At 47.1% G+C, this 11,910-nt stretch overlaps 1 protein-coding gene across 1 annotated transcript; it reads left to right on the plus strand.

Moving 5' to 3' along the window:
• Positions 1–4,353: 4,353 nt before the first annotated feature.
• LOC134984420 (gastrula zinc finger protein XlCGF17.1-like) lies at positions 4,354–5,616 on the plus strand (the record flags this gene model as incomplete). Its single annotated transcript, XM_063950005.1, has 1 exon — positions 4,354–5,616. A coding segment is annotated over one exon (1,092 nt), but the record flags the coding sequence as incomplete, so codon positions are not given.
• Between the last annotated feature and the right edge of the window lie 6,294 nt (positions 5,617–11,910).

An 11,910-nucleotide genomic window follows, 5' to 3' on the forward strand; every position in this document is an offset into this window, starting at 1 on the left:
GATCGCTCACCTCTCCCATCCTGACCGGCTGAGGGCCTGGCTGAATGCTATTCTTAGTCTTGCTGGCATCTCCTTCATGACCCCAGGTGCATTATCCCTTTCTCTCCTCTGTGCTATGCTGGCTAGACTTGAGTCTTCTACATCACAGAGAAGACTGGGTTGCAAGTGTTGTCTCCTAACATCCACTGTATCAGCATTTGCTTGGATGTCTCCTAGTGCTGACATAGTTACAGTCCACAAAGCTTTTATGGGGCTTACAGTAGCGCAACATATCCCCATCTAGTTCCTGCTCTGATCTTGGGTTATCAGCTTCTGACACACGTGTCCTTTCTAAACCACAAGGTACAGACCAGCTCTCAGATTTCAGCTCCTCACTCTCTAAATTGCTAAGTGGGAACAATAATTCATAATTGTCTTGTCAGCTGAATATGCTGGTCAGCCTGGGGCATGATGCCACCCTCGACTGGTGGTCAGGAAGTAGGACAATAATACCCCATCCATGGTTATCTCCTCTTGGACACAGTCCTCATAGATCCCCTGCCAGCTGGTTAATAGGTGTCCATCTTCCATATCGGCAAATGGGAAGGTGTAGTTGTGCAATCCCCACTGCTTGCCACCAAATGGGAAGGTCCTAGGTCTATGTATATGCCAAACTGGCACCCTGGTTCCGTCTCCAAGTCCTACAGATCACACAGGACACACAATAGCAAAGATACAAATGATACCTCTATTTTACACACACTGGATATACATGTAACATCAGTAAATACAATCTATATACACTACGGCCCTCATTCCGAGTTGTTCGCTCGCAAGGCGAATGTAGCAGAGTTACACACGCTAAGCCGCCGCCTACTGGGAGTGAATCTTAGCTTCTTAAATGTGCGACCGATGTATGCGCAATATTGCGATCACAAACGAGTTAGCAGTTTCTGAGTAGCTTCAGACTTACTCTGCCTGTGCGATCAGTTCAGTGCTTTTCGTTCCTGGTTGACGTCATAAACACACCCAGCGTTCGCCCAGGCACTCCCACCGTTTCCCCGGCCACTCCTGCGTTTTTTCCGGAAACGGTAGCGTTTTCAGCCACACGCCCCTAAAACGCCGTGTTTCCGCCCAGTAACACCCATTTCCTGTCAATCACAATGCGATCGCCGGAGCGATGAAAAAGCCGTGAGTAAAAATACTTTCTTCATAGTAAAGTTACTTGGCGCAGTCGCAGTGCGAACATTGCGCATGCGCACTGAGCGGAATTTCACTGCGATGCGATGAAAAACTCCGAGCGAACAACTCGGAATGAGGGCCTACATACGGATTGGCCAGCAGTATTAACCACACTCTGAGAACCTTACCATGTCCAAGCCACTTTGGCCTGAGGAGTCCCCTGGACAGGAACCAAGACTCCACAGTTCCAGTATCTCAGGTTTCAGGAAGTGATCTGAGCTAACATATAAAGTCCTCGGTTTGCCGTTATAAAACCTCTGCTTTTACCTGATGGGTGACACCGTTGAGGCCTAGCTTTGGGTGATATGAATGAAGGGACTGGCTACAGAACAGTCTGTTTTTCCCCACTTACCCCTGCGGATTTTGCTGCCTGGCTGTCTGACAAAGACAAGGTTACAATAAAGCCCACTCCATCACATTGACAGGGGGATTTGCATCTCGGGGCAATAAAACTGGTCGCTATTAACCCCTTGCAGTTATTTGTGATGTCAGAGCCCCTTCAGCTGTTCATGGCCTCCAGTGAGAGAGGGGGCAGTGTGCGGTGTCGGCCTTGGGACTTCCTGTAGGTCACACAGCAACACTGCCAAAGAGACACAGGATAGCTTACCTGGCTGGGCAGTCACCATGGTGACCAAGTCATTACACCCTATAATACAATAATCAATATCTTCATGTATAAACAGGTCATACACATTCTGTAAGGAACAAATCCGCCTTAGAGCCCTCATTCCCTGATAGGCACACCCATATAACAAGAGGGACGATTTCCCACACCGAATACCTATATTTAATGACAGGCCTGGATGTCACCAACTGTTTTCTGCCCATGCGTGTGCAATGCATCATGGGAGGTAGCTAGATACAGGGGACCATGCCGTAGATAGGACCCAAAACGGCTGCGTAGTTCCCAGTTTCTAAAACAGTAATGGGAACTGTGTGTGACATCTGGATACCTTTAAGGTTAATTGGATAGAGAGTTTTTGCAATGAACTGAATCCCCCCCATAAAGTGTTTATACATACAGTGTGATGTTACATTGAGATTACCGCTGGAGGAAACTCTGCCACAATATAATTGAATGTAATTTAGCCCGTCCTCGTATGGGTGTAATATATAAATATATTCTTACTGAACAGGATTACCAGCACTGAATCAGTTATCACCCAATATAATATATATGCCGATTGTGTAACAACAAATACACTTGTTTCTTTATTACTTTATTCACCTTTATACATTTACCTTTGTGTTTAATATATCACTGATTTAATTTACATACTTTACTGTACTTAATAAAGGTTATATATTATTTATTAGTGCGCAAACAGGACATCACTTTCTCTTCTTTGCCGTTTTATTATTGCAAAACCCATGTCACCTCTAGTAATCCCACATGAGCGTCGGTGTCACCTCTAGTAATCCCACATGAGCGTCCATGTCACCTCTAGTAATCCCACATGAGTGCCCATGTCACCTCTAGTAATCCCACATGAGTGTCCATGTCACCTCTAGTAATCCCACATGAGTGTCCATGTCACCTATAGTAAATCCCACATTAGCGTCCATGTCACCTCTAGTAATCCCACATGAGCGTCCATGTCACCTCTAGTAATCCCACATGAGTGCCCATGTCACCTCTAGTAATCCCACATGAGCGTCCATGTCACCTCTAGTAATCCCACATGAGCGTCCATGTCACCACTAGTAATCCCACATCAGCGTCCATGTCACCTCTAGTAATCCCACATCAGCGTCCATGTCACCTCTAGTAATCCCACATGAGCGTCCACGTCACCTCTAGTAATCCCACATGAGCGTCCATGTCACCTCTAGTAATCCCACATGAGCGTCCATGTCACCTCTAGTAATCCCACATGAGCGTCCATGTCACCACTAGTAATCCCACATGAGCGTCCATGTCACCTCTAGTAATCCCACATGAGCGTCCATGTCACCTCTAGTAATCCCACATGAGCGTCCACGTCACCTCTAGTAATCCCACATGAGCGTCCATGTCACCTCTAGTAATCCCACATGAGTGCCCATGTCACCTCTAGTAATCCCACATTAGTGTCCATGTCACCTCTAGTAATCCCACATGAGTGTCCATGTCACCTATAGTAAATCCCACATTAGCGTCCATGTCACCTCTAGTAATCCCACATGAGCGTCCATGTCACCTCTAGTAATCCCACATGAGTGCCCATGTCACCTCTAGTAATCCCACATGAGCGTCCATGTCACCTCTAGTAATCCCACATGAGCGTCCATGTCACCACTAGTAATCCCACATCAGCGTCCATGTCACCTCTAGTAATCCCACATCAGCGTCCATGTCACCTCTAGTAATCCCACATGAGCGTCCACGTCACCTCTAGTAATCCCACATGAGCGTCCATGTCACCTCTAGTAATCCCACATGAGCGTCCATGTCACCTCTAGTAATCCCACATGAGCGTCCATGTCACCTCTAGTAATCCCACATGAGCGTCCATGTCACCACTAGTAATCCCACATGAGCGTCCATGTCACCTCTAGTAATCCCACATGAGCGTCCATGTCACCTCTAGTAATCCCACATCAGCGTCCATGTCACCTCTAGTAATCCCACATGAGCGTCCACGTCACCTCTAGTAATCCCACATGAGCGTCCACGTCACCTCTAGTAATCCCACATGAGCGTCCATATCACCTCTAGTAATCCCACATGAGCGTCCATGTCACCTCTAGTAATCCCACATCAGCGTCCATGTCACCTCTAGTAATCCCACATGATGAATCTCCAGTATAAGCATCCTAGCTTTTTTGTTTTTTAATGATTACAGGTAAAAAAAATGTCAGTTATAGAATTATATATTGTATCCTGTAACACCCTGGGTCTTGTCTACTCATTTTATATTTTAATGTATTTTATTTCCAGCAGATGGACACACAAGCAGGAATATCACAGAAGGACATCTAATGTTATCCCCTGATTGTGACATAAAAGATAATGACAGTAGACAGGATTCTCCAGGAGATAATCCCATTACCCCAATTATACATCCAGCTCTATCAGCTGGTCCCTCTGATCCTGGGAAATGTTCTCCTGATCACTCTGATATTGGTGCATCTGTTACAGCTCTGAGAGTAGATACAGTGTTTCCCTGTTCTATAGATGCCAAATGTTTTACACAGAATACAAAGCTTATTACCCATCAGCCAGCTAAGGCAAGTGAGAGGCCATTTCCATGTTCTGAGTGTGGGAAATTTTTTACACACAAATCAGCTCTTGTTACACATCAGAGAAGTCACACAGGTGAAAAGCCATATTCCTGTTCTGAGTGTAGGAAATGTTTTCCACGGAAATCAGAACTTGTTACTCATCAGAGAAGTCACACAGGTGAGAAGCCATATTCCTGTTCTGAGTGTGGGAAATGTTTTGCACAGACATCAGCTTTTGTTACACATCAGAGAAGTCACACAGGTGAGAAGCCATATACCTGTGCTGAGTGTAGGAAATGTTTTCCACGGAAATCAGATCTTGTTACACATCAGAGAAGTCACACAGGTGAGAAGCCGTACTTCTGTTCTGAGTGTGGGAAATGTTTTGCATGGAAATCAAATCTTGTTACACATCAGAGGAGTCACACAGGTGAGAAGCCATATTCCTGTTCTCAGTGTGGGAAATGTTTTGCATCGAAATCATATCTTGTTACACATCAGAAAAGTCACACAGGTGAGAAGCCATATTCCTGTTTTGAGTGTGGGAAATGTTTTGCATATAAATCAAATCTTGTTACACATCAGAGGAGTCACACAGGTGAGAAGCTATTTTCCTGTTCTGAGTGTGGGAAATGCTTTACATATAAATCATATCTTGTTACACATCAGAGAAGTCACACAGGTGAGAAGCCATATTCCTGTACTGAGTGTGGGAAATGTTTTGCATTGAAATCAATTCTTGTTACACATCAGAGAAGTCACACAGGTGAGAAGCCATATTCCTGTACTGAGTGTGGAAAATGTTTTGCATTGAAATCAATTCTTGTTACACATCAGAAAAGTCACACAGGTGAGAAGCCATATTCCTGTTCTCAGTGTGGGAATTATTTTGCACATAAATCAAATCTTGTTACACATCTGAGAAGTCACACAGGTGAAAAGCCATATTCCTGTTCTGAGTGTCGGAAATGTTTTGCACGGAAATCAGATCTTGTTACACATCAGCGATTTCACAGGTGAGAAGCCATTTTCATGCTGAGAGATAAATAAATCCGCTCTTGTTGAACATATTAGACATTACCCAACTACGGAACCATTTAAAATAAGATTTTACTCACCGGTAAATCTATTTCTCGTAGTCCGTAGTGGATGCTGGGACTCTGTAAGGACCATGGGGAATAGCGGCTCCGCAGGAGACTGGGCACAACTAAAAAAAAGCTTTAGGACTACCTGGTGTGCACTGGCTCCTCCCCATATGACCCTCCTCCAGACTTCAGGATACTGTGCCCGGAAGAGCTGACACAATAAGAAAGGATTTTGAATCCCGGGTAATACTCATACCAGCCACACCAATCACACCGTATAACTCGTGATACAATATCCAATTAACAGTATAAAAAATTAACTGAGCCTCTCAACAGATGTCTCAACAATAACCCTTTAGTTTAACAATAACCATATACAAGCATTGCAGACAATCCGCACTTGGGATGGGCGCCCAGCATCCACTACGGACTACGAGAAATAGATTTACTGGTGAGTAAAATCTTATTTTCTCTGACGTCCTAAGTGGATGCTGGGACTCCGTAAGGACCATGGGGATTATACCAAAGCTCCCAAACAGGCGGGAGAGTGCGGATGACTGCAGCACAGAATGAGCAAACTGAAGGTCCTCCTCAGCCAGGGTATCAAATTTGTAGAATTTTGCAAAAGTGTTAGACCCTGACCAAGTAGCCGCTCGGCAAAGTTGTAAAGCCGAGACACCTCGGACAGCCGCCCAAGAAGAGCCCACCTTCCTTGTGGAATGAAGTTTTACAGATTTAGGATGTGGCAGTCCAGCCGCAGAATGCGTAAGCTGAATTGTGCTACAGATCCAGCGAGCAATTGTCTGCTTCGAAGCAGGAGCACCTATCTTGTTGGGTGCATACAGGATAAATAGCGAGTCAGTTTTCCTGACTCCAGCCGTCCTGGAAACATATTTTCAAGACCCTGACTACGTCCAGTAACTTGGAATCCTCCAAGTCCCTAGTAGCCACAGGCACCACAATAGGTTGGTTCAAGTGAAAAGCTGATACCACCTTAGGGAGAAACTGGGGACGAGTCCTCAATTCTGCCCTATCCATATGGAAAATCAGATAAGGGCTTTTACATGACAAAGCCATCAATTTGGACACACGCCTGGCCGAAGCCAAGGCCAACAGCATGACCACTTTCCACGTGAGATATTTCAAATCCACGGTTTTAAGTGGCTCAAACCAATGTGACTTTAGGAAATCCAATACCACGTTGAGATCCCAAGGTGCCACTGGAGGCACAAAAGGGGCCTGAATATGCAGCATTCCTTTAACAAATGTCTGAACTTCAGGCAGTGAAGCCAGTTCTTTATGGAAGAAAATCGACAGAGACAAAATTTGGACCTTAATGGAACCCAATTTTAGGCCCATAGTCACTCCTGACTGTAGGAAGTGCAGAAAACGGCCCAGCTGAAATTCCTCCATTGGGGCTTTCCTGGCCTCACACCAGGCAACATATTTTCGCCATATGCGGTGATAATGGTTTGCGGTCACTTCTTTCCTAGCCTTAATCAGTGTAGGGATGACTTCCTCCGGAATACCCTTTTCCTTCAGGATCCGGCGTTCAACCGCCATGCCGTCAAACGCAGCCGCGGTAAGTCTTGGAACAGACAGGGCCCCTGCTGCAGCAGGTCCTGTCTGAGCGACAGAGGCCATGGGTCCTCTGAGATCAGTTCTTGAAGTTCCGGGTACCAAGCTCTTCTTGGCCAATCCGGAACAATGAGTATAGTTCTTACTCTTTTTCTTATTATCCTGAGTACCTTGGGTATGAGAGGAAGAGGAGGGAACACATAAACCGACTGGTACACCCACGGTGTCACTAGAGCGTCCACAGCTATTGCCTGAGGGTCTCTCGACCTGGCGCAATATCTTTCTAGCCTTTTGTTTAGGCGGGACGCCATCATGTCCACCTGTGGCCGTTCCCAACGGTTTACAATCAGCTGTAAGACTTCTGGATGAAGTCCCCACTCTCCCGGGTGGAGGTCGTGCCTGCTGAGGAAGTCTGCTTCCCAGTTGTCCACTCCCGGAATGAACACTGCTCACAGTGCTAACACGTGATTTTCCGCCCATCGGAGAATCCTTGTGGCTTCTGCCATTGCCATCCTGCTTCTCGTGCCACCCTGTCGGTTTACATGGGCGATCGCCGTGATGTCTGACTGAATCAGTACCGGCTGGTTTTGAAGCAGGGGTCTTGCTTGACTTAGGGCATTGTAAATGGCCCTTAGTTCCAGAATATTTATGTGTAGTGAAATCTCCTGGTTTGACCATAGTCCCTGGAAATTTCTTCCCTGTGTGATTGCCCCCCAGCCTCGAAGGCTGGCATCCGTGGTCACCAGGATCCAGTCCTGTATGCCGAACCTACAGCCCTCTTGAAGATGAGCCCTCTACAGCTACCACAGCAGAGACACCCTGGTCCTTGGAGACAGGGTTATCCGCCGATGCATCTGAAGATGCGATCCGGACCACTTGTCCAACAGGTCCCACTGAAAAGTTCTTGCATGGAACCTGCCGAATGGAATTGCTTCGTAGAAAGCTACCATCTTTCCCAGGACTCGCGTGCAGGGATGCACCAACACCTGTCTTGGTTTCAGGAGGCCTCTGACTAGAGATGACAGCTCCTTCGCTTTCTCCTCCGAGAGAAACACTTTTTTCTGGTCTGTGTCCAGAACCATCCCCAGGAACAGTAGACGTGTCGTAGGGACCAGTTGTGACTTTGGAATATTTAGAATCCAACCGTGCTGTTGTAGCACCTCCTGAGATAGTGCTACCCCGACCAACAACTGCTCCCTGGACCTCGCCTTTATCAGGAGATCGTCCAAGTACGGGATAATTAAAACTCATTTCGGCCATTACCTTGGTAAATACCCTCGGTGCCGTGGACAGACCGAACGGCAACGTCTGGAATTGGTAATGACAATCTACCACAAATCTGTGGTACTCCTGGTGAGGATGGTAAATGGGGACATGCAGGTAAGCATCCTTGATGTCCAGTGATACCATGTAATCCCCCTCGTCCAGGCTTGCAATAACCGCCCTGAGCGATTCCATCTTGAACTTGAATTTTTTTATATACGTGTTTAAGGATTTCAAATTTAAAATGGGTCTCACCGAACCGTCCGGTTTTGGTACCACAAACATTGTGGAATAGTAACCCCGTCCTTGTTGAAGGAGGGGCACCTTGACTATCACCTGCTGGGAATACAGCTTGTGTATTGCCTCTAACACAGCCTCCCTGCCTGAGGGAGTTGTTGGCAAGGCAGATTTGAGGAAACGGTGGGGGGAGATGTCTCGAATTCCAGCTTGTACCTCTGAGATACTACCTGAAGGATCCAGGGATCCACCTGTGAGCAAGCCCACTGATTGCTGAAGTTTTTGAGACGGGCCCCCACCGTACCTGGCTCCGCCTGTGGAGCCCCAGCGTCATGCGGTGGACTTAGAGGAAGCGGGGGAGGGCTTTTGCTCCTGGGAACTGGCTGTCTGCTGCAGCTTTTTTCTCTGCCTCTGGGCAGAAAGGGACGCGCCTTTAACCCGCTTGCCCTTATGGGGTCGAAAAGGACTGTACCTGATAATACGGTGCTTTCTTTGGCTGTGAGGGAACATGGGGTAAAAATGCTGACTTCCCAGCTGTCGCTGTGGAAACAAGGTCCGAGAGATCATCCCCAAACAACTCCTCACCTTTATAAGGCAAAATTTCCATGTGCCTTTTAGAATCTGCATCACCTGTCCACTGAGTCCATAACCCTCTCCTGGCAGAAATGGACATTGCACTTATTTTAGATGCCAGCCGGCAAATATCCCTCTGTGCATCTCTCATGTATAAGACTGCGTCTTTTATATGCTCTATGGTTAGCAATATAGTGTCCCTGTCTAAGGTATCAATATTTTCCAACAGGGAATCTGACCACGCAGCTGAAGCACTGCACATCCATGCTGAAACAATAGCTGGTCTCAGTATAATACCTGTGTGTGTATATATAGACTTCAGGATAGCCTCCTGTTTTCTATCAGCAGGCTCCTTTAGGGCGGCCGTATCCGGAGACTGTAGTGCCACCTTCTTTGACAAGCGTGTGAGCGCTTTATCCATCCTAGGGGATGTTTCCCAACGTGACCTATCCTCTGGCGGGAAAGGGTACGTCATCAGTAACGTCTTAGAAATTACCAGTTTCTTATCGGGAGAAGCCCATGATTCTTCACACACTTCATTTAATTCCTCAGATGGGGGAAACACCACTGGAAGTTTTTTTCTCCCGAAACATAATACCCTTTTTTGTGGTAGCTGGGTTAATATCAGAAATGTGCAACACATTTTTCATAGCCTCAATCATATAACGTGTGGCCCTATTGGAAGTTACATTAGTCTCATCGTCGTCGACACTGGAGTCTGTATCCGTGTCGACATCTGTGTCTGCCATCTGAGGTAGCGGGCGTTTTAGAGCCCCTGATGGCTTTTGAGACTCCTGGGCAGGCACGGGCTGAGAAGCTGGCTGTCCCATATTTGGTATGTCGTCAAACCTTTTATGTAAGGAGTTGACACTGTCACGTAATTCCTTCCACATGTCCATCCATTCAGGTGTCTGCCCCGCAGGGGGTGACATCACATTTATTGGCATCTGCTCCGCCTCCACATAAGCCTCCTCATCAAACATGTCGACACAGCTGTACCGACACACCGCACACACACAGGGAATGCTCTGACAGAGGACAGGACCCCACAAAGTCCTTTGGGGAGACAGAGGGAGAGTATGCCAGCACACACCAGACCGCTATATAACACAGAGATGAACACTATAACTGAGTGATTTTTCCCTTATAGCTGCTTATATATCACTACTGCGCCTAAATTTAGCGCGCCCCCCCCACCCCCCTCTCTTTTTTACCCTTTTGTAGCTTGACACTGCTGGGGAGAGCCTGGGAGCGATCCTTCCAGCGGAGCTGTGAGGGAAAAATGGCGCCAGTGTGCTGAGGGAGATAGCCCCGCCCCTTTTTCGGCGGGCTTCTCCTGCTTTTTTCTGGAATTCTGGCGGGTATTTTTCACATATATAGCCTCTAGGACTATATATTGTGATTTTTTTGCCAGCCAAGGTGTTAATATTGCTGCTCAGGCCCCCTCCCCCCCCCCCCCCCAGCGCCCCGCACCCATCAGTGACTGGAGTGTGAGGTGTGCATGAGGAGCAATGGCGCACAGCTGCAGTGCTGTGCGCTACCTTGTTGAAGACCGAAGTCTTTTACCGACGATTTTCAGGACCATCTTCTTGCTTCTGGCTCTGTAAGGGGGACGGCGGCGCGGCTCTGGGACCGGACGATCGAGGTCGGGCCCTGTGCTCGATCCCTCTGGAGCTAATGGTGTCCAGTAGCCTAATAAGCCCAAGCTAGCTGCAAGCAGGTAGGTTCGCTTCTTCTCCCCTTAGTCCCTCGTAGCAGTGAGTCTGTTGCCAGCAGATCTCACTGAAAATAAAAAAACTAAATTATACTTTCTTTTCTAAGAGCTCAGGAGAGCCCCTAGTGTGCATCCAGCTCAGCCGGGCACAATATTCTAACTGAGGTCTGGAGGATGGTCATAGGGGGAGGAGCCAGTGCACACCAGGTAGTCCTAAAGCTTTCTTTAGTTGTGCCCAGTCTCCTGCGGAGCCGCTATTCCCCGTGGTCCTTACGGAGTCCCAGCATCCACTTAGGACATCAGAGAAATCTTCTGGAGTATAATTATCACTGTTGTGCATGTTCCTCAAGGGTCAATCCTATCTCCTATGCTTTATAAAATATACATGCTACCACTGGGTGATATAATCAGACATCATGGCCTGGTCTACCACTGCTATGCTGAAGACCTGCTTTTTGCTCCATGTGCCAAGAACCTAATACCAATCCTAAATGGTTGTCTAGCTGAGCGCCAGGGGTGGATGATGCCAGCCCAGCATTACATGGTCCAAGGTACTAGAAGCAGCTTCTGCCTCCTTACTGCCTTGCTTGCTTCTACAGATGAAGGACTGTTACCAGCAGTACCAAGAATCTCCTGTCATTCATTTATGGGTTGAACGTTTAGCTTTGCAGCCCTGACCATGGAACTCACTGCCTTGCACAGTCCAAGAGGCCTCCAATCTAGAGACCTTCACAAGCAGACTGGTGACTGTTACTCATCCTTTTCATTAATGTACCTCTATTTACTTCCTAAATAATACATCCCAAATGCTTAGGTCTTTTTTCTGCTGTTTATTTTGTATCTTGTGCTTTGTGTAAATGTGAATGTCTAATACCAGTTTGCACAATCTGTATTGCTGCACGACAGTATGGCGGCCATTGGAACGTGTTTTCACTTCTAGTTTGCCTAACTTGTTGCAGACACTCATCTTGATAAGGAGTGCCGAGTGTTTTCTGATACAAGATCCTGTCCATATATACCCTGTACATTACCATG

Source organism: Pseudophryne corroboree, assembly GCF_028390025.1.
Source record: "Pseudophryne corroboree isolate aPseCor3 chromosome 3 unlocalized genomic scaffold, aPseCor3.hap2 SUPER_3_unloc_52, whole genome shotgun sequence".
Classification (NCBI taxonomy): domain Eukaryota; kingdom Metazoa; phylum Chordata; class Amphibia; order Anura; family Myobatrachidae; genus Pseudophryne; species Pseudophryne corroboree.